Below are 24,220 nucleotides of genomic sequence, written 5' to 3'. Positions count from 1 at the left end.
TGTCTCCCAAATTTGGGAAGGGGACAAGAGAGAATAGGGGGATTGCAGCTCTAAACTGCTGCTTCCTGCTGTTCCCTCCCCCCCATGATCCTAGCTGCTAAGTCCACATATTACATAGGACTGGAAGGGACTTCCTGGCTCAATGAGTCCAGTCCTGTGCTGGCAATCCTGACATATAACCTCATTAATAAATTTATCAAACTCCAATTTAAAACTAGTTAGGTGGTTTGCCTCTACTACTCATACTGGGATGCTGCTCCAGAACCTCACTCTGATGGTTAGAAATCTCCTTCTAATGTCCAGCCTAAATGTATTCAGGACCAGTTAATACTCATTTGTTCTTGTGCCAACATTGTCCGTTTCCCTACTATTTTCTCCTAACCTTTCTTTAGTAATAATTTTACAAAGGAGGAGAACGTATTGCGTAGCTCCCTTCTCCTTCTCCAAAACTTTGTTTTAAGTATTTTGTTTAAGGTAAAGGAATCATAGCAGTAAACCACTCCAAAGTATCATTAGTAGGCTATTGGTACACTTGTCCTCTGATTGAAGGAAAAGAGCAGAAAAGGAACTCTGTGCCACTTGCCTAGTAACATACATCCTTTTGCGTCTTACTGATATATTGTTGTATGATTGTGATACTACAGGGGTATGACAGGGCATTTAGACTGTGGTTAAGGGCAGTGTAATTCCATATTCCACTACAGTAAATAACATGGGGATAAATACAAGAAATAATGAATCTAGAATATCATCTAAGACTATTGTGTTACATATGGCACCTTTTAAATCTAGTGATATAGCAGAATTATAATTTATCTACAAAGTAGTTAATGTTTTCAGTATTAGTTTTGTGGTTCTCATTAAATTCAAAGTATTTAATAAATACCAAGTAACAAAGACAGACCACCTCATCTGCATATAAGAGAATTAATTTTTCTCTAGTTCTGTTAATTACTTATTTTAAAGTTATAGATCAGCTCTGTAAGTCTATCAAGAGTGTTGTGCTTTCCACTGCTGACAGATTGGAACTTTCATAAAGAGAATATGTTGTTTCCCCTCAGTTGAGCACTACCCTATTTAGAGGCATTGCACCAGATCAGTTTCCATTCTTAGAGAAATGATGACAGAATTGGCTGTCTTTCTGTATTTTATTTATTTACACTATGAACAGAGGTGGTTCAAATTGCATGCAGACAATCCTCTCTTCAGAAACATCAGTTCATTTAGCATGTCCCCCCTACTCCAGGACACTTTTCCTTGTCATTGTCCCTCTTGGACTACAACCGTTCTTTTGATAGTCCTCTAAGGGCTCCAGACGTTGTCTCTGACCCTTCCTTACCAATAATCCACACAGTTGCAGTGGAATGCTCCTCTTCCTGGCGATTTATGAACATCTAGTGCAAAAGTAAAAGCGAGCAGTAGATTATCATACTGTTCTCTGCTGGTTTAACAATGTTAATCTGATTTCTCATAATAGGATTTTAAAAATATGGTTCAGGTTGATTCCTGTTAAGGTACTGTTTGTTTCCATCTTTATAAAAGAAAATTTAACTTACTCTTGTTTAAGATAATCTTTTAAAGTTGAATCTGAATTGTGTAAATGGTAATTTACTCTGAGATGAAAGCCAAGGTACCAGAGTATTGACCGTGATATAGTGAGTGGGCCAAATACGCCTCAAATGTCCTTTGGTGAATTCTTCTGTAGCAGATTAAATTATGGCAGAGAGCACATAGTGAATCTTCTGAGCTTTTGATGTCAGACTGTACTCCTGTAAATGAAGGTTATTTTTCTCTTCTCTCAGCTCCTGAAATTCATATAAGTAATCTTCCAATCAGTATTATTTAAAATGTTACTTAACATTTTTGTAAAAATAGAGGTTTAAATGGCACACTTCCCAAGAATCTCAATAGCTGATACAGTACATGTGAGGAGAAATATTTTATTTATTGATACACTTTATGTTCATGTATGTCTTCCCATTCCTCCAGTATAACAAATCATAGACTCATAGAAATGTAAGACTGTTAATTGACAGCTGAACACTTCTCACTTTTGCAGTGGAGTTTTTAAAAGGCAAACGTGGCGGCTGAATCTTTGACCAAATATAGAATCATAAAATTTAGAACTGGAAGGGACCTCAGTAGGTCAACTAATTCAGTCCCCAGCACTGAGGCAGGACTAAGGATTATCTAGACCAGTGGCAGGCAACCTGCGGCCCATCAGGGTAATCTTATTGCGGGCTGCGAGACATTTTGCTGATGTTGACCATCCACGGGCTCAGCCCCCCGCAGCTCCCAGTGGCCACAGTTCGTAGTTCCCAGCCAATGGGAGCTGCAGGAAGCAAGTATGCCTAGCCCATTCTTGGTCTTTCTGTTGCTTCTTGTGTGTGTGTAAAATATTTTGTTGTCCTTAGCTAGCTTAATTTCATTTTTGGCCTTTCTAATTTTGTCCCTACACGGATGTAGTGTTTTTAATGTTCATTCTTCATAATATGACCCAGTTTCCACTTTTTGTACTACTCTTTTTTGAGTTTCAGATCATTTAACATCTCCTGGTTAAGCCAGTGGGTCTTGTATCGTACTTCCTATCTTTCCGACACATTGGTATAGTTTGTTCTTGTGCCCTTAATAATGTTTCTTTAAAAACTGCCAACCCTCCTGAACTCTTTATTCCTTTAGACTTGCTTCCCACGGGATCCTACTTACCAAATCTGAGCTTGCTTAAGTCTGCCGCCTTGAAGATTTTTGTCCTTATTTTGCTGTTTTCCCTTCTGCTGTTCTTTAAAATCATGAGCTCTGTCATTTCATGATCACTTTCACCCAAGCTGCCTTCCAATCTCCCATAGTCGCTCTCTCTACCTTCTGTTTAAAAAAAAAAAAAAAAAAAAGTTTCCAATGCATTCCAAGTAATTGTTGCATAATCTGTGCCCTGCTGTATTATTTTACCAACAGACATGTGGATAGTTCAAGTCCTGTGTTTTGGATAATTTTGTTCTTTTAAAAAAAAAAAAAAGCCTCATCCAACTCTTCTTCCTGGTTAGGTGTTCTGTAGTGGACACCTATATCACCTTTGGTTTTTTTACCCCTTTTATCCTTACCCACATAGGTCTGTCTCCCTCTTCTATTTCAACCTCAGTGTGTGTTTATACATCTTTGATATACGAAGCAACGCCTCCTCCCTTTTTTCCTTGCCTGTCCTTCATGAACAAGCTGTACCATTCTATACCAGTATTCCAGTTGTAAATTATTTCACCAAGTCTGTTATGCTGTCGTAATTGTGATTAATTACTAGTATTTCTAGTTCTTCCTGTTTATTCCCCATATTTCTTGTACTAGTTTACAGACATCTAAGATCATTTTATTTTTCCCTTGTTCCCTCTTGACTCTTCTTTGTCCCTGCTATATCCCCTAAATACTTTTCCCTTACATTTTCTCATGCTCTAATTTTTATGCATGTCTGTTCCATAGAAGCTTTTATAACGGATTAAATATAAAATATTCCACACTATTCGTTAATGGTGGAATACTCAGGTTTTTATCACTTTAAATGACCTAGTGTATTTGTTGATTAAAACTTGTATAAATAATAAATAATTTAAAAACTGGTTCAGAGTTGTTGGAAGGATTTAAAATAATTGGAGTTTAAAATGTCACCTCTGAAATCAACACTGACTGCCTTCCATTTTTTGAAATATTAATTACTGGTTTGCGGTTTTTTGGTTTTTGAAAGGTAATGTTAAAAGCTTGTTCCACAGGTAGGTTTCAGAAGAATGTTCTGTTATGCCCAGTATGCTTTTAGATCAATTTAATTCCAGAATTGTGAAGAACTGCCTCCGTATATACATGGTGTTACAATATTTTTTTTTCTGAATGTGTATCAATCTGTCTTTAATGGGACTTAATTCTTTTAGAACTTTTAGCCATTATTTTTAATGTCTTTTAAAATATTACAATATTCTAATATTGCTCAGGTAGAGCAAACTTTTTCTGTTCACTGTCCATTTAAGACAAAGATATTAAGACTAACTCTTGTCATCCTAAGCAGTTGTCAGTCCAGAGATAAACTGTATTTTATGTTCTGTTGCCTTCATTTTGGAAGAAAAATGCATATTTGTAAATACTTGAGATCAAGAGAAGATTGCCTTACTTCGCTTTTCTTGAGAGCAATTAATATGGGGTGGCTACTGTAGCGTTCCTTGAAATTGCTGAGTTTTTCGGGTGATGGTGCCTATGTGTGTTCCATACCAGTGGTAAATACCCATCTGCCACCTCCTGCCTGGATCCAACAGCACCACCAGCACAGAACAAATCCAAGTCAGAGGTTCATAAGTGCTCACATAGCCATTGCAGCAAGTCCCTGTTGCAGACTGCAGTGAAATACAGCATTTTCTCCCCAAACCATGCCAGGTCATGCCTCCCCACTTCAGCAGTCAGTGGGATGTACCCTGGACACCTGGGCTAATCAAATCACTGCTCCAAACTCTCACTTAGACCTGCCAGATCCACCCTCGCCACTGCCCTTGGCACCACAGCCCCCTACCCTCTTGGGCCAGAGACCACACCTGACGGTTGTGAGACTGACCGCACTGATGGTTCCACCGCTACCAGTGGTCTCTTTGGACTCCACAGCTACTCAGCAGAGGAACCATCATTCTCCCCAGTGTCCAGGAGCAGCTCTGACTCCTGCGTGTGACAGCTGCAAGGTTAGCCTCCAAGCTGCAGTGGATGCGTCCTCCTGCTCTCCTGCCACAGGCATTGTCATGCAAAGAGACTCCTAGCTGCAATCCTCTGGCTTCCCCAGGGAGGTCCAGACCACCATCCCAGACCTCCCCTTCAACAAGGACAAGTTGTTCTCTTCGAAGAGAGTTCCTCCGCTCTCCAAGTCTCAAGAGCGAGACTCCACTATCTCAGGATTTACACCCTGGTGCCCCATTGAAAACCACAGAGGTCATGCTTCTGTGCACCAGCCCAATTACACTCCGTATCAGGAGCGTGTATGATGCTGCCCTAGATCACAGCATCCGCAACCATCAGCCATCTCCTCCGCCATAACATGGAATCAACTATAGACCCAGTTTCGACATGCATTTGAAGAGCTGCGAGCCCCCCACATAACCACCCCTGGCCTCCTCTACCACCTTTGGGGGCCATCTTGCCCTATTCACCCAAAACTGGGGCAAGATTACCATGGACTGTTGGGTACTGGAGATCATTCTGCACGGTTATTCTGTCGAGTTCCCTGCCTTCCCATCCTATTGGGGTCCCCTCATGGGCACTTCCTGGGTATCTCTCGCATTGCAGCCTCCTTCAACACGAAGCTGATGCCGTCCTGATGAAAGGTGCGATCGAACTAGTGCCTGACCCTTTTGTCAAGAATGGCTTCTACTCCCCATACTTTGGGTACGTCTACACTACCCGCCGGATCGGCGGGTAGCGATCAATTTATCGGGGATCCATTTATCGCGTGTAGTGTAGACACGATAAATTGATCCCCTATCGCTCTCCTATCGACTGCTGAACTCCAGCTCAGCAAGAGGCAGAAGCAAAGTTGATGGAGCTGCAGCATGCTGCAAGGACGCAAAGTAAGTAATTTTAATTCGATCTTAAGATACATCGACTTCAGCTACGCTATTCTCGTAGCTGAAGTTGCATATCTTAGATGGATTCTCCCCTTCCCCTTCCCCCCACAGTGTAGACCAGGCCTCTCTCATCCAAAAAAAGGGAGGAGGTCTCCAGCCTTCACTCAATCTCCAGCTACTCAACACCTTCATCAGGAAGACCAAGTGCCATGTGGTGACACTTGCATTAATTATTTCCTCCCTTCCCCAGGGACCATGCAGCCCTTGACATGAAAGACACGTACTTCCACATTGACATCCATCTGGCCCACTGTAGGTTGCTTCACTTCCATGAGGGTAACAACCACTACCAGTTCAGAGTTCTTCCCTTTGACATTTCAACGGCCCCAAGGGTATTTACCAAAGTCTTCTCAATCGTCATGGCCCAACTGTGTTCCCTTACTTAGGGCTTGGCTACACTGGAGAGTTGCAGCGCTGGTGGTGGCTTTACAGTGCTGCAACTCACTCACCGTCCGCACTTGCAAGGCACATACAGCGCTGTATCTCCCTGGCTACAGCGCTGGCTGTACTCCACGTCTGCCTGGGGAATAACGACTGCAGCGCTGGTGCTGCAGTGCTGGAGTGCCAGTGTAAACAGTGATTAATCTTACTACGCTGTAACTGACCTCCAGAATTTTCCCATAATGCTTTTAACTAAAGAACTCTTTGTTTTTTTTATGATGCCTCTCTTTGTTTTGTTGTGAACTCGGGGCTCCCGGAGCTGCTTATCTAAAAAACAAACACAGCTACTGTTTGCTGTGAATGAGGCAGGCAGGGGGATGAATGTTTACAGCCTAGTGTGTTTGCTTGAGGAGAGAAACCGCACAGTGGGGGGGGGGGGGAAGGGAGTCTGTTGGAGCAGCTGCTTATCTGGTCTGCAGGCTATTTGCATTTAAGAGTGAACGAGGGGTCGGGGAAGTGGTCAGAATTTGCAAGGCAGGGAGCTGACAGTGTCGGCTCCAAAAATCCTCTCTCTCTCCCTCCCTCCCCTACGCTCCCTGTCACACTCCACCTCACCCCCCTCTTTTGAAAAGCACGTTGCAGCCACTTGAACACTGGGATAGCTGCCCATAATGCACCACTCCCAACACCGCTGCAAATGCTGCAAATGTGGCCACGCTGCAGCGCTGGTAGCTGTCAGTGTGGCCACGCTCCAGCGCTTTCCCTACACAGCTATACAAAGACAGCTTTAACTCCCAGCGCTGCACATCTGCAAGTGTAGCCAAGCCCTCAGATGACTGAAACTACGACGACCGTCTGTGCTCTCTGCTTGCTCCTTGCCACTCTTGGCATCTGTATGAACGAGGAGAAATTTGTGCTTGTCCCGACGCAGGCAATCTATTTAATTGGGGCATGCCTGGATTCCACGGGAGCACAGGTCTTCCTCCCAGCAGACAGTTTCGCTGTCCTGACAGCCATCATGGCAGCCCTACATAGCAATCCATGCACCAGAGTGCGCCGCTGCCTCTGCCACCTCGGCGACATGGCGGCCTGCATCCATGTGACGCTGCATGCCCACTTGCACATGTACTTTCTGGAATTGTGGCTCCTTTCTGTCTGCAGACTCCACATCGTCCACCTTGACACCATCCTGATTGTCCCATGCCCCGTCCAGGCCTCCCTAGCTTGGTGGACTAATTCTGCCAAAGTGCTACTAGGCACCCACTTCACCACTCCCACCCCCACAGCCACCATCACCATGGATGCCTCCCTAGCACATTGGGGTGCCCACCTGGACAGATATGCTACCCGACGGGTTTGGACACAGTGCAAAGCATGCTTGCACATCAATATTCTGGAGCTGCGAGCAGTCCACTTAACCTGCCATGCGTTCCTGCCCCTCATCCGAGCCCAACACATTCAGCTCCTCTCTGACAATACCATTGCAGTGGCATACATAAACAGACAAGGGGGCACCGGGTCCCAGTCACTGTGTGATGATTGTGTCCACCTTTGGAACTGTTGTGTACACAACAATGTGTCACTCCACATGGTGTACCTCCCGGGGGCACTGAACTTTCTGGCACATGCACTAAGCTAGACCTGGTTACTCAATCAGGAGTAGGAACAATACAACCCTACTCTTCACTCTATCTGCAGTGTTTGGGGCACCCCTCGCTGGAACCTCTTTGCCACTTGCAAAAACTGTAGGTTCCTGCTCTACTGCTCCCAGGAGGTCAGGGGGCATGATTCACAAGGAGATGCTCTCCTCTTTCCATGGTGGAGTGGTCTCTGCTATGCCTTTCTCCCTGTTCCCCTCCTCCTCCAAATCCTGTGCAAGATCACAACCAGGCCACAATCATGGCAGTTCGGGTTTTTAGATCTGCTCAGACTCTCTGCCTGCCACCCAATCCATCTCCCCACTCTGCCAGACCTCTTCACCCAGGACCAAGGCTGAATTTGGCACCCCAACCCAGGCTCGCTTTGACTGACAGCGTGATTTTTGGATGGGGCTCGCACATAGACAATGCCTGCTTGAAATCAGTTTGGCACATACTTATGCACAGCAAGGAAGATTCCACGCAGGCGTGCTACACAGTGAATTGGAAGCATTTCACCTACTGGGTGTAACATATCTGTCTCCTCCTTAAGGACATCTCCAATTCCCACCATCCTGGACTGCCTCTTAAAACTTCAGTCCTTGCCCTTAGCTCTGTCCGGGTCCACTTAGCAGTGGATAGTGCTTTCTTTCTGTCGGTGGATGGACACTTTGTCTTTACTCATCCCACCACCACCTGATTTCTCAAAGGGTTGTTGAACAACTTCTTACCAGTCCTTAAACTACCCCCACCCTTCCGAAACCTCAATTTTGTGCTCTCCACCCTCACCAAACCTCCCTTTGAGCCCCTTGCCACGTGCTGTCTTTCACACTTATCCCCTGGCACAACATCTGCTGAGCAGTGACCTGGCACCCTGTACATATCTTCACTGCCCATTACTCCATCGACCAATGAGCAGCATAAGACGATACCTCTTGCATCCTCACACCCACCTCTAAGCTGATCACTTCTTGATACTCCCCTGCATTTGGAATACACATGGGACCATCACTCAAAGATGAAGAGGTTACTTACCTGTAACTGGAGGTTCTTCGAAATGTGTAGTCATTATTGGTATTCCACGACCCACCCACCACCCCTTCTGCTGCAGACTGGGCTAACCAGTGGTAACAAGGTGACTGAAGGAGTGTTGCCCTGCATGACCTCTTACAATCCCACCTGGAACATGAGGCAACGTATGATGCACGTGCAGGTCAACCGACAGTGCTACTGAAAACTTCCAGCACATGTCGTGCATGCGCATCCGCATTTGAAATACAAATAGAGACGAAGCATCTCGAAGGACCTTTAGTTACAGGTACTTAAGTAATCTCTTATTTAACCAACAACGTTCTTCATATGTTTAGACACTGCTCTCTGGGGCCATTTAAGGATTCAAGGTTTTTTTTGTCCCCATCCTGCTCTTTCTCTATTCCACATCCTGGAGGAAGGGGTTACTTGTTCTAAAAGAAGTTTTATTCATTGCAGTGCTTTTTTTTTTTTAAAGCCCCTTATTCACTTTGCTGTTATCTTAAATGAAAGATAAGCTCTGAAGAGGAGTTATTTTAGTAGTCAACTGAAAATTTTTCAGTTTCATACTCATGCCCCCCCCCCCATTCACGTTAACTTTTTTAATTGTTTGAAAATTGTAAGTAAATTTTAGTACCGTCTTGGGTTAAGGTTGTTTATTTAAAAAAAAAAACAAAAAAAAACTTTTATTCAGTTCTCAGATCTGCTCAGACTTTTTGCCCACCGCCCAATCCATCTCCCCACTTTGGAAACTCTTGTCATCAGTTGTAAGGCACCATATGTTGTGATGGTCGTTTTTTGTTTGGCTTTTTAAACCGTAAAGACAAAAAAGGTTGATAAAGATTTTATGAATATATGGTAGCCAAGGAAATTCAATAATTTCCATGTGCCTTTGATTGAATTTATATATTTATTTATTTTAGGAGGAACAAAACAGAGGCAAGCCCAACTGGGAACACCTGAATGAAGATTTACATGTACTAATCACTGTGGAAGATGCTCAAAACAGAGCAGAAATCAAATTGAAGAGGGCTGTTGAAGAAGTGAAAAAATTACTGGTACCTGCAGTAAGTAATTACATTCGGATCTCTCCAGATTTAGAGCTGTGACTTCTAAAATACAGATTCCGAGTAACATTCCAGTAGTAAGAATAAGGCTGCAGTACAGAAAACCGGAGTTTAAAAACATAGTTGTGAAAAATATATTTTGTAGTGCCCCAGTTTTTTTTAAATTTAATTGGGATAGGTGGGGTGGAATTAGCCTTTGCAATAAACAGGGTTAGTTTTTTTCAGAGAGATTTTGATCTTTTTGTATGTGACATGACAAATGGAAATCTGATCCCAGTAAGGGAATGCTAAGTAAAATGTGCTGGGAGAAAATTTGATATGTTTTCATGTGTGTCTCTTCTATGAGAAGATTGGGTTTACTACTTTTAAGGGAAAATAGTAACTTTTCACCAAGCAATCACTCCATATCTCATCTCTGTCCTTCTCAAAGAAAACCTGCACACCTTCAAAAGGCAAGCTCAGGAACTTAAATTCAGAGCTCTTCTAGACACTAAAAAACATGGACTCAGTGAATACATTGATTTTTATGGCTCATTCTAATAAATTTTAAGGAACAGGAGGGAAACTGAATTTTAGAATTAACAGGCTTTGTATGTATGAATATTGTTTATTCACTTAGATTTCATACCTTTAGTGTTGAACTCCCTATATTTATATAGGTTTGCAATTTTTACTTATTAGGACTCAGTGGTTTTTAGAAGGAACACCAAATAGATGTTTAGCCTGGAAATGCAAAACGAGTTGACTATTATTAAAGACAGAATGTGGATGACAGTATTAGATATAAGATGACCAAGGTAAATCACAAAGGAAATAAGAGATGAATTTGCTCCTTATTTTTAGCCAAGCATAACTTGTGGGCAGTGAATGAGTTATTTTTGCATGCAATGCGCTGTTGAAGTAAGTAACTAATTTTCTTCCATGGTGCTGGCTAACACTTTTAGTTTTAAGTCTTAGTATTTCCATTATATAACATTATTTTCGGTTGTTTGTAGCTGTGTTAAATACTAGCTCCAAATTACTACTTAAATGAGAACAGTTTTCCTAAAAATTTCTTCAATGCTTAATTGGCTATTTTAAGTTGTAAGAATACAGTCAACTTTTACATAACTTCCTATGGTCTTCCACTTCCAAGTGATTGTACGTAAAATATTTTTTCCTATTTTTAGTCAACAAGTACCTGTAAAAGCTATCCCTTCTTATTCCAAAATGGTCTAATATTTTAATACTAAACAAAAATATGTCATTTATCTGTGTAACTAAGGCTTGAGTTGGGAGGGTCCCAGATCTCAAAGAACGTCTACACTGCAGTTAAACAGCTCCAAGATAGACTTTGGCTTTGGCTACACTTGCACTTCAAAGTGCTTTGAAGCGCCAAGTGTAGTCAAAGCGCCAGCGCTGGGAGAGAGCTGCGCCAGCGCTGGGAGAGAGCTCTCCCAGCGCTGTCCGTACTCCACCTCCCTGTGGGGAATAACGGACAGCGCTGGGGCTTTGACCACACTGGCTCTTTGCAGCGCCGCAATTTGCAGTGCTGGAGAGGGTGTTTTCTCACACCCTGCTGCAGCGCTGCAAATTTGCAAGTGTAGCCAAGGCCTTTATGTAAACATACTTAAGTGTTCTTGTAGGCGTGCCCCCTAAGCCTTTATGATGATGATTAGTATGTGATACATCACGACTTGAGAAAATACTGTTGAGCTCCTTTCCCCAATGAATGTGGTGCATAAACTATCACATTCTGCAGAAATTGATATTTCTCTTTTTTTAATTAAAATTCTAGCACTTAAGGTTGTAAAGTTAATTTCACAAATGTGAAGCAAAACTCAATTGATGTCTAATTGTTTTCCTGCATCTACACAGGATGAGCCAGCCCTAGTGCTTCTACTTATGGTCAGAGCTTTGTCAGGTATCAGTGGAATGAAATTAACAAGATTCCAATTAATTTCTCTGCTGCTATTCAAAGCCCTGTGGGCAGCCATCATGAAACTATCAAGAACTGTGTGAACTTCATACTGCAGCTTGGAAAAACTGAGACAGATCAGAGGCAGAGACTGGAGTTATTTGGGGGAAGTATGTGTGTGATGTGGGAGAGAGCAGGGTAAATGTAAAATAGCTTAGAGAGGTTTGATGTAGTAGAGACTTGTCTGCAGGGAGCAGCCATTAGTCGCTGGAGGTGCTGGAGGAGATGGCTAGAGGGGAGTGGAACTTCACATTTATCAGTTTGCAAGCTAGAGGATTCTATCTCTCCCCCCTTCCCCAGAATAAAAAAAAAAGTGGAGGCTACCCCCACCCCCCAAGTCAGCGTCTTGGGACAGCACAAAGGTAGACATTCTAGCAGTCTTCCTTTTCCCAACAATTGGGAGTGACCTTTTCATTGCCCTTGGACCTTGCTAGTCCAGTAATTCCCAATAATTTTCTCTTGAATCTACCTATAGGTGGTTGGTTTAGTCCAAGAGTTCTTGACCTGTTGAACAAATTTCTTAATGCACCCTACTGAGGTTTATTTCTTTTAACAGTTCCGGAGCCTGTGCAGCGTAGCGTGTGTATCTGCATAGTTAGTAGTTACTGGTTAACTTTCAACCACTTTTCTTACTACATTGATAGTGTCTCTGTTCACCTAGCTATTGAGGCGTATATGAATTATTATGGTGTGTACTGGTCTTCGGTGCAATATGTGGATGTCGTGGTTATGTTAAAGATGGAATGGAAGCTTTACATCTGGAATTCCTTGTTTCCTCTATTGTTTTTTACGTTAATTTGAAATATTCATATTGCAGTTTGCAGCTTTGTTGTGTATGTCTTAGACCTCACTATGACAATTTCCGTTCTTTTCTTGAAATCTTAACTTTTTCATCTTCAACTCTTGGTTTTCTGTGTTTAACTATTTATGAAAGAGAACCAAATTTCTTGTGTAGCTCAGCTTACTATGTCTAGTGGTTCTCTCTAATTCTCTGTTAATGAACCACACGGTCTACAGATTCTGTCAGCCAAGAAATTTGAATTTTTTCCTGTACTTTGGCTAAAACTAAAAACATAGTTGTGGAGACATCAATAAAAGAACTGAAAGACATAAATTAAAACATCTCTGGATTTTGAGAAGTTTGATAAATGCCATAGAGAGATCTATTACAAAGAAAATAGACTTAAACTTGAGCAGAGGGAAAGCAGAATTCAGTTTTGTTTTTTTAATTTTATTGTACCCCTACAGTCTCTCCAAGAGGGAGACTTCTTATGCTCCATCAGTCTCAAGAATGTGTACCTTAATATCCCCACTTGCCTAGTTTAGTGGTATTCAAACAGGAATATGCGTATCTCGGGGGGGTACGCAGAGGTCTTCCAGATGCTACATCAACTCATCTAGATAGTTGCCTGGTTTTACAACAAGCAACATAGAAAATCAGTACAAACGAAAATTTTATGCAATGACTTGTTTACATTGCTCTATATACTATGCCCTGAAATGTAAGTACAATATTTATATTCCAATTGATTTATTTTATAATTATATGGTAAAAACGAGAAAGGAGGCAGTTTTTCACTAATAGCGTGCTGTGACACTTTTGAATTTTTGTCTGGTTTTGTAAGCAAGTAGTTTTTAAGGTTTTTGGGGGAGGGATAGCTCAGTGGTTTGAGCATTGGCCTGCTAAACCCAGGGTTGTGAGCTCAATCCTTGAGGGGGCATCTGCTCTAACCCCTCAGACAGAGACCAACACCTACAAAATCTCTCCACCAAGCATTCTCAAAACTACAGTACCCGCACGAGGAAATAAAGAAACAGATCAACAGAGCCAGACGTGTACCCAGAAGCCTCCTACTGCAAGACAAACCCAAGAAAGAAACCAACAGGACTCCACTGGCCATCACATACAGTCCCCAGCTAAAACCCCTCCAACGCATCATCAGGGACCTACAACCCATCCTGGACAATGATCCCACACTTTCACAGGCCTTGGGTGGCAGGCCAGTCCTCGCCCACAGACAACCTGCCAACCTGAAGCATATTCTCACCAGTGACTGCACACCGCACCATAGTAACTCTAGCTCAGGAACCAATCCATGCAACAAACCTCGATGCCAACTCTGCCAACATATCTATACCAGCGACACCATCACAGGACCTAACCAGATCAGCCACACCATCACCGGTTCATTCACCTGCATGTCCACCAATGTAATATACGCCATCATATGCCAGCAATGCCCCTCTGCTATGTACGTCGGCCAAACTGGACAGTCTCTAAGGAAAAGGATAAATGGACACAAGTCAGATATTAGGAATGGCAATATACAAAAACCTGTAGGAGAACACTTCAACCTCCCTGGCCACACAATAGCAGATCTTAAGGTGGCCATCCTGCAGCAAAAAAAAACTTCAGGACCAGACTTCAAAGAGAAACTGCTGAACTTCAGTTCGTCTGCAAATTTGACACCATCAGCTCAGGATTAAACAAAGACTGTGAATGGCTTGCCAACTACAGAACCAATTTCTCCTCCCTTGGTTTTCACACCTCAACTGCTAGAACAGGGCCTCATCCTCCCTGATTGAACTAACCTCGTTATCTCTAGCTTGCTTCTTGCTTGCATATATATATATATACACACACACCTGCCCCTGGAAATTTCCACTACTTGCATCTGACAAAGTGGGTATTCACCTACGAAAGCTCATGCTCCAAAACGTCTGTTAGTCTATAAGGTGCCACAGGATTCTTTGCTGCTTTTACTGTACACACAATCACTTTCTAGATGAGACACTCTGAGGTGGCAAGGTGAAAACTACTTACTGGTAATTCCCTTTTTTCTCTCTTCTGTCATCCTACACCCCACCTTCATCCCCTTTGAAGAAAGGTGCCACTGTCTCTGTATCTCTATTTACTGTACAACTTCGGAAGTATCTAACTAAAGAGGGATGGACTCGACTGGTGGTTGCTCCAAGCTAAGTTTCAAACACGATACATAAATATGGCAGTTGCACAATGTTATCCACCAACGGACAACTTTAGCAGTATTTGCAAGCATGACATCTGCTTAGTAATGGGGGAGCTTTAATGCCAAAGTTCAAGATGATGACAATGGAATGGAGAAAGCAGTGGGGAAGCACAGCCTTGGTTCCCAAAATCAGAATAGTGAAAGACTGAGAGAACTGTGCCTGACATTAGGGCCCATAATTGTGGAACACCGTTAAAAAGTAACTGAGAGTTCTCCAGAATGGGTCAATAGGAACCAGATTGACTGTGTGTATAGGAAGAAAATTTAGATAAATTCGCCGGAACATCAGAGCACATAGATGAACTGATATCAGTAATGACCACAATTTATCTGTGGAAGGCTGAAGATCGAACTTGAAAAACAAACCCCCCAAAAGTATGAAGAAAATAGACAGCAAAAGTTAGACTACACATTACAACAGCAATTTGAAATTGAAGTGGAGGAACTGATTTCAGGTGTTACAGCTATACCATATACTTATATAGAGTCTTATACTGCTTTGATCACTGCTTGGGTTCAGTTTCAGCCAGCTGTTCTTAATCCATGAGCTGATCTCATTCAAGCAGAAGCTCATCTTCGTGATAGTGGTGTGGTTGTATTTGGTGAAAAGTAGATATAGCTGTGTATCATCTGCATATTCCTGGCATTTGAATCCATGTAATCTGACCAGTTCGTCTAATAGTTGCATGTAGATATTGAAAAGAGCTGGGGAGAGATTCTTGTGGAACTCCACAATTGAAGGATCTAGTGAAGGTGTAATTTCCCATTACTATTAATTGAGTGCATCTCTCCAAGAAGGACTCTCACAATTTTAGAGCATTACCCTGGATCCCTGGACTTCGATCCAGCACAGGAAGTCATATCATGGTCCTTTCTGCATGGCAGTGTCATGGAGTCCTCAATAACTGTAGCTGGTTTCCAGACAAACGAACTTGAAGTCTCCATAAATAAGGATGTGTGGAATTGTGTGAAAGAAAGGAAACAAGAGAGATAAGAAAATACATGGAAAATACATGGATGTCCTCGCCAAAGAAGCTGATGAGGCCACTGAAAGAAGCACTTTATCAACACAACAAGGTTCTAGCTGGTAAGTTTACACCAACTAGATGGCCTATTAAGAATAAACAAGGAAAAACCTGAACAATGGAAAAAGAACAAATAAAGCAGTTGGCAGAGCAACAGACCAACATCACAACAAACTATTTAGTGGTGATGAGACTTGATAAAAATCAGCAAACTTTTCAAATGGGACTAGGAAAAGTTTCCAGAACAATGGAAAATGGCGTTATAGTCAAAACACCAAAAAAGTGACGTAAGCAATTGCAGTAACTGGTGAAGTATTACATTCCTTTCAGTGATATTGCAGAGAACTGCCTGTCATCTTAAGCAGAATAAAGGAAGCCATTGAGGCAAAGCTAAAGGAAAAACAAACTGAATTTTATCCATAAGATTCACATGTTGTCCGGATTTTCACATTAAAAATAGTCATCGAAGAGCATCAAATGGCAAAAACCACTCGCCAGGAACTTCAAGATCTTCCAGAGTGAATTGTGATGGAGGCTGACAAGTGCCTTTCTTAAAATCTATAAAGTGATGATGGTATGCCAAAAAATAATTACCTTAACTTGATATAAAGCCTTGATGATGATAAACATAGACTTGAGCAAATGGTTTAATATAAACACTGGTTTCAAACAAGGCTACATTCTCCTTCCTCTTCAGGTTGGCATCATTATGAGAAGAAATGTAGATAGATAGAACACAGGCATCCTGTGGTTTAACAATAGATTAGAATATTCATATTTTAAGGATGATATAGCTCTTCTAAGTATCAAAGGGTTAGCCGTGTTAGTCTGGATCTGTAAAAGCAGCAGTCGGATGCATGTAGTATTCACCCACAAAAGCTCATACTCCAATACGTCTGTTAGTCTATAAGGTGCCACAGGACTCTTTGCTGCTTTTATAGCTCTTCTAAGTGACAACTCAACCAATATGCAAGCAGAGACCAAAAAATTGTCCAGAATAGCAAGAAAGACTGTTAATAATCAGTTATGAAAAAAACAGATATTCCCCACCTCCCCAAGAACTCTCAATTTAAGAAGGAAATGATGTCACAAATTGGCAAAGGAGCAGCAGTATTCCCCAAATTAAACAAATCTTTATCACAAATCTGTAACTTAAAGACTAGTTTATGATGATATTTCCACCTTAACATAGAATCATAGAAATGTAGGGCTTCAAGGGACCTTGAAAAGACATCAAGTCCAGCCCCTGGGACAGGTGTTTGTCTAAGTTCTTAAGAACCTCCAGGGATGGGGATTCCACAATCTCCCTGGGAAGCCTACTTCAGACCTTAACTACCCTATATAAAAATCGTTTCTATCCTAATATCTAACCTAATGTGTCTTGATTAAGATTTAGTCCCACTGCTTTGTTCTTCATTTGAAAAAAAAAAAAAATAAATCACAGTTCTGATCACAGTCAGTCCTTATACCTTACGATTTTGATGTTCTTCTTCTCTTCTCTGCTCATCAATCATCAATTGCATTTGCGCTATTACATTAGGTGCGCGCTGGCATTTATTTTTACCAGCAACACTTTTTGGTCAACACTCTGGTGGGCGCTGGGCGGCGCGCCCGCCCCGCCGCGGCGCCTAATGGCCCCATATATCTGGCTTTCAGTCCTTCCTTTCGCCTTGTCGCGTTGTCGGCTCGGTAGTCGCTGAGCTGATCTCCCTACCTTAGCTCTCTCTTTCTCGTTGCTGTATGTGTATAAAAGTTAAAAAAATATAAATTAAAAAATTATACTTATAATATTATATTACTGTAGTTAATTTAGTCTGGGTTCTGTAGATTGTGCTCTGTAAGAGAGTTGTATCAGATAATTTGCAGCTTTTTGCCACTAAGATTCATGACAGCAAAACAAAGGCAAAGTCTATGTTACCACATATGCTGCTGCTTGTTTTTTAATATAGTTAGTATAGTTATAGTTAAGAGGGTTAGGGATTAGCCCATTTACCCCTTCCCGCCGCTCCCCATGCCCCTTCAAGGCTGCAAACCTGCCGACAGCTTCCCGCCGGCCCCTGCACAAAGCCCCCAGCCAACCCCTCTTAAGCCCGCCTCGAATCGTGCTGCTCCTCTCTGAAGAGCGATAAGTGCCGCCGGCCCAGCAGGATAAGAAGCGAGGGAGGGCTTGCGCCACCGGCGCCTGCTCTCCTCAGGAGCCTCCTCGGCACCGCAGCTCTCCTCCGCACCGCGCACCAGGCCTAAGCCGCACCACGCCGCGCACCGCATTGCGCCGGGTTCCCGCGGCGCCGACCGTCGCGATGTCTGCCTGGCACCATTCCCTCTCCCCGCGGGTGAAGAGACATAAGACTCCCGCTGCTTCCGTGCCTCTTGCACCGCAGCCAGAGCACCCGACTAAGTCGACCGCCCGGCACCGACACCTGCCGTGGCACCGACAACTTCGGCACAGTCGATTCCGGTCCCGCAAGGGCCGTTGAGTCGGGTGCCTGAAAGCTCCCCGGCGTGCGCCGTGGTTGAGCTCACTATTCCCTCCATGCCGGAGACATTTTCCACGGCGAGGGAGCTGATCGCGATGACAGAGTCTGCGCTGCCTCAACCCCCGGCACCGCTGGTGCGAGTAATACAATCTATTGGCAAGCCTGCCCTGATGAGACCATCCTCTGTCGGCACCGCAGAGCGGCACCGTTCACGATCACGGTCCCACCGGTGCTCTCGGTCCCGTCGCCGATCCCGGTCCCAACGCTGCTCGCAGTCCCGGCACCGCTCCCTATCTCAGTACCGGTCGCACTCGCGGCACTGATGAGCGTCCCGTTTGCCGGCCCGGTACTCTCAGCACCAATCCAGCTCCCGGCACCATTCCAGTCGCCAAGACTCTCGCAGCCGTTCCAGACGTCGAGCTTCGAGATCCTGGTCGACCTCCCGGCACCGATCCGGTCGCAGGTCTTGGTCTTATTCCCAGTAGCAGTATGGCTCCCAGTACCGATCCCCAGTGCCGTGCAGAGTGAGATCAACTAGAGAGGGAGATTTTTCCCAGGGCTTTTCTGCCCCTCCTTGGCCATCTCGACACACACCTGTCATTTCATGTGGACAGTGCTTCCTATGCACAGGACCATGACTCAGATGTGCCCAGCCGAGTCTTCCAGGAGACCCAGGCCCAAGATCAAGGCCCCCATCAGTGATCATTCTGCATACCTTGGGCATATCACCAAGCCCAAGGTGTGCCTCCAGTGCCTTCTCGCTCTGTACCATCGGAGCACCGGGTGCCGGAGGCGACTGTCAGCCGCCCCCCTCCTACCGGTACGGAGGAAGCTCCTGTTCAGCCAGCAGACTCCCATATCCCACCGGAGCCTGACATCACCCAAGAACAGGAGCCCACGCAAGACCCTCTTCTCCCTGGCCTTTCCTCTTCCTCCTCCCCAGATGAGGCGGTGGCGGGGACATCCTCCTCGGGCCCTCCTCCAATTGACCTGAGGGTCCATCAGGACCTCCTGAGACGGGTGGCACTGAATATGAATCTTCAGGTGGAGTAGGACCCGGAGATAGAGGATCCTGTGGTGGATATTCTGTCGGCTGATGCCCCCACAAGCGTGGCCTTGCCATTCATCCGCACGATCCAGGCTAACGCTGATATCATCTGGCAGTCTCCAGCCTCTATTCCGCCCACTGCCAGGGGAGTTGAGCGGAAGTACATGGTACACTCTAAGGGGTACGAGTACCTATACGTGCACCCTCCTCCCTGCTCCCTCGTTGTACAGTCAGTCAACGAGAGGGAGCGCCATGGCCAGCAAGCTCCGGCTCCAAAATCAAAGGAGGAGAGGCGCATGGACTTACTGGGCTGCAATGTATACTCTGCTGGGGCCCTCCAACTCAGGGTGGCAAACCAGCAAGCCCTGCTGAGCCGCTACAACTATAACACCTGTGCGCGGTGGGCGAGTTTACGGAGTTAGTTCCTCAAGACTCCCACCAAAAGTTTGCTGCCCTCTTGGAGGCGGGGAAGAAAGTGGCGAGAACTTCTCTCCAGGCCTCGCTGAACGCAGCCGACTCCGCAGCCAGGACTCTGGTTTCAGGAGTCGCCATGAGGCGCATATCGTGGCTTCAGGTGTCAGGCCTCCCGCCTGAGTTACAACACACCATACAGGACTTGCCCTTCGACGGTCAAGGCCTATTTTCTGAAAGACTGACCCTAGGCTGCAAAGCCTAAAGGACAACAGGGTCATCATGCGCTCGCTCGGGATGCACACGCCGGTGACTCAGCGCAGGCCTTTCCGTCCCCAGCGTCACCGCCCTTACCCCCCCACCTAGGCCGAGACAGGACTTCGGCAGAAGGCGTGGCTGAGGCAGTCGCAGACGGCAGTCTGGACCCCAAGCGGGCCAAAATCAGGGTCCCTCCAAACCACCAGCGGGACCAAAGCCAAACTTTTGAAGGCGCGCCCGAGGATGGCGTACCAGTCGCTTCCCAGGATCCTTTCCCTCCCTTTTACAATCATCTCTCCTTTTTCCTCCCTGCGTGGACCCAACTAACTTCGGATCGTTGGGTCCTACGCACGGTAGAATTCGGGTACCACCTCCAGTTTATTTCGCCCCACCCCCCATCCTCGTCCCTCTTCAGGGACCCCTCTCACGAGCAATTCCTCTTGCAAGAGCTTGCTATGGGAGCTATAGAGGAGGTTCCAAAGGACTCGAGGGGCAAGGGGTTCTATTCCCGCTATTTCCTAATCCCCAAGGCGAAGGGAGGTCTCAGACCTATGCTAGACCTGCGAGGACTCAAGTTCATGATAAAGTTGAAGTTCCGCATGGTATCCCTGGGGACCATCATCCCGTCCTTGGATCCCGGAGACTGATATGCCGCCCTCGATATGAAGGACGAGTATTTTCACATTGCCATTTACCCTCCACACAGACGGTACCTCCGGTTTGTGGCCAACTGTCAACATTTCCAGTTTACGGTCCTTTCCTTTGGCCTCTCTACATCCCCAAGAGTGTTCACAAAGTGCATGGCTGTAGTCGCCGCCTCCCTCCGTCACCGTCGAATACACGTTTTTCCGTATCTCGATGATTGGCTCATTCGAGGGACCTCCGAGACCCAAGTCACCCGTCGTGTGGGCATCGTCAAGGACCTATTCAAGCATCTAGGCCTGATGATCAATATAGAGAAATCCACTCTGGTTACCACACAGAGAATAGAATTAATTGGGGCCATTCTGGACTCCAATCTCTCCAGGGCCTGCTTACCACAGCCTCGGTTTCAAGCAATGGTATCAATTATACAAGGCCTGCAAAACTTCCCGACAACTTCCACTCGCACATGTCTCGGCCTACTAGGTCACATGGCATGCACGTTCGTGACCAAACACTTCAGACTGCGGCTCCGTCCCCTTCAAACTTGGCTATCCTCGGTATACCACCCGGGCAGAGACAGTCTAGACACAATTGTCACGATCCCCCCGAGCATCCTAGGCTCCCTAGACTGGTGGTTGACGCCCTCCCTGGTATGCGCAGGGATGCCATTCCATCTGCGTCTGCCTTCAATGACCATGACAACGGACGCGTCATCTCTAGGCTGGGGTGCCCACCTCGGGCATCTCCTCACTCAAGGCCTTTGGTCAGCTCGGGAGCTGGGCTTGCACATCAATGTGCGGGAGCTGAGAGCAGTCCGCCTCGCTTGCCAGGTGTTTCAAGAGCATTTACAAGGCCGTTGTGTCTCAGTGTTCACGGACAACACAAGGGCCATGTTCCTCCCCCCATTGTCAGGAAGCTGTCCAGCTCTGGGACTTCTGCATAGTCCACTCGATAGATCTGGTGGCGTCTTTTCTCCCGGGGGTTCGGAGAACACTGACAGATCACCTCAGCAGATCCTTCTTGTCTCACGAGTGGTCGATTCGTCCGGCTGTGATCCATTCTGTTTTCCAGAAGTGGGGCTTTCCCCGCATAGACCTCTTCGCCTCCCACGAGAACAGGAAATGCCAGACGTTCTGCTCCTCCTAAGGTCTCTCCCCGGGATCGATCTCAGACGCATTTCTGCTGCCATGGACGACCCATCTGCTTTACGCCTTCCCACCGGTTCACAGGGTCCTGCTCAAGCTCCGCAAGGACAGAGTCCACCTGATCATGATCGCTCCAGAGTGGCTGAGGCAGCACTGGTACACCATGTTGCTCGACCTGTCGATAGCCAACCCAATCCCCCTACCTCTTTACCCGTACCTTATAACTCAGGACCACGGCAGACTTCACCACCCAGACCTGCAGTCTCTTCACCTCACAGCATGGTTGCTGCGTGGTTGAGCCAGTCTGAGTTACGTTGCTCGGCCTCGGTGCAACAAGTGCTCCTGGGTTGTAGGAAACCTTCCACTAGGTTAACATATCTGGCTACGTGGAAGCGTTTCTCCTGCTTGTGCGACCAACATGATGTTATTCCCACCGAGGTATCGGTCCCTACCATCTTGGACTACCTCTGGTCCCTCAAACAGCAGGGCCTAGCGGTATCATCATTGAAGGTACACTTGGCAGCCATCTTTACCTTCCACCCAGGGGAGAGTGGACGCTCCATATTCTCTCACCCTATGGTTTCTAGGTTCCTCAAGGGCTTGGAGCATTTATACCCCCAAGTACGCCGCCCCGCCCCAACTTGGGACCTCAACCTAGTTCTAACCATTCTTATGACTGTCCCTTTCGAGCCGGTAGCGACCTGCTCGCTGCTGTACCTGTCCTGGAAGACAGCTTTCCTCGTAGCCATTACATCGGCGAGATGAGTTTCTGAGCTTCGGGCTCTCACGGTGGACCCACCGTATACCATGTTTCACAAGGACAAGGTACAGCTGTGACCACATCCGGCCTTCCTACCTAAAGTGGTATCGGCCTTTCATATCAGCCAGGATATCTTCCTTCTGGTCTTCTTCCCGAAGCCACACTCATCATGCCGGGAGCAGCAACTGCACTCCCTAGACGTCTGTAGGGCGCTCACATTTTATATCGAGCGAACAAAGCCCTTTCGTAAAACACCCCAACTCTTCGTCGCGGTGGCAGACCGAATGAAGGGCCTACCTGTCTCCTCCCGGAGGATTTCATCTTGGGTGACATCGTGGATCCGCACCTGCTATGACTTGGCTCATGTTCCGATGAGCCACTTTACCACACATTCCACCAGGGCTCAGGCTTCATCTGCCACCTTCCTGGCTCATGTACCCATCCAAGAGATATGTCAGGCAGCTACCTGGTCCTCGGGCCACACCTTTGCCTCACATTACGCATTGGTTCAACAGTCTAGATATGATGCAGCATTTGGCTCAGCTGTTTTGCATTCTGCAACATCTCACTCCGACCCCACCGCCTAGGTAAGGCTTGGGAATCACCTAATTGGGATCGATATGAGCAAGCACTCGAAGAAGAAAAGATGGTTACTCACCTTTGTAACTGTTGTTCTTCGAGATGTGTTGCTCATATCCATTCCAAACCCGCCCTCCTTCCCCTCTGTCGGAGTAGCCGGCAAGAAGGAACTGAAGGGCCGTTGGGTCGGCAGGGGTATATATCCGGCGCCATGGCAGCACCACTCTAGGGGGCGACCCAGCTGACCCACCGAGTGTTGCTAGGGTAAAAATCTTCTGACAAACGTGCACGCGGCGCACGCACACCTAATTGGAATGGATATGAGCAACACATCTCGAAGAACAGTTACAAAGGTGAGTAACCGTCTTTTTCTTAAGACTAGGTTTTTTTAACTTTTCCTTATAGGTCAGGTTTACTAAACCTTTTTTTTTTCTTTTTTGTTGCTCTGAACTTTCTCCAGTTTGTCCATATTTTTCCTAAAGTGTAGCACCCAGAATTGGAGACAGCACTACAGCTGAGGCCTCCCCAGTGTCCAGTAGAGCATGATAATTACCTCCTGTGTCTTATGTACGACACTCACATTAATAATATTAAGAATATTATTAGCCTTTTTAGTAACTGCATCACAATGTTCACTCATATTCAGTATGTGATCTGTTATAACCCAGATCCTTGTCAGCAGCACTATTGCCTAGCCATCAGCCATAGAAGCAGGAATATAATGGCATAGAGGCATGTACCCTGGATGGTGGAACCCAGAAGCATTGCACTGAATATTATGGAATAAAGGTGCCATGAACCAACAGTATCTAGGAGAAGGAAAACTGATTTCAAACCCGGACAGACAGACCTCACTTAGCTCTCTTTAGGCAAGTTTGTCTATGAGAAGGAAAACTCTTCAGTTCCAGGCAGGCCAAGCTCCTCAGCCTTGGAAAGCAAGGAGAATGGGGTAGAACCATTGATACCTGGTCCTAGCAGGCCAACGCTATGACATGGCATTTCCATTAGCTAGATGGTGTGGATTGGTCTAACAAGCCATTACATCTGAAACTCACTTGTTATAGAAACAGTACAGTAAACCAAGCTGATTACCGTATATACTCGTTCATAAGCCGAATTTTTTTAGTAAAAAA

General features: G+C 45.5%; 1 protein-coding gene across 10 annotated transcripts in view; it reads left to right on the top strand.

The window, feature by feature from the left end:
* The window catches only part of QKI (QKI, KH domain containing RNA binding), a 332,499-nt gene that overhangs the window by 227,685 nt on the left and 80,594 nt on the right, over window positions 1-24,220 (top strand). For all 10 annotated transcript variants that reach the window (XM_039531810.1, XM_039531814.1, XM_039531809.1 and 7 more), the window contains one exon: window positions 9,610-9,753. In XM_039531810.1, the coding sequence (XP_039387744.1) occupies window positions 9,610-9,753 (144 nt within the window). The remainder of the gene's footprint in view (window positions 1-9,609; window positions 9,754-24,220) is intronic.

This window comes from Mauremys reevesii, linkage group 3, assembly GCF_016161935.1.
Source record: "Mauremys reevesii isolate NIE-2019 linkage group 3, ASM1616193v1, whole genome shotgun sequence".
In the NCBI taxonomy this organism is placed as follows: Eukaryota; Metazoa; Chordata; order Testudines; family Geoemydidae; genus Mauremys; species Mauremys reevesii.
The sequence above is the reverse complement of the archived record's forward strand: the minus strand, read 5'-3'. Positions and strand labels throughout refer to the sequence as shown.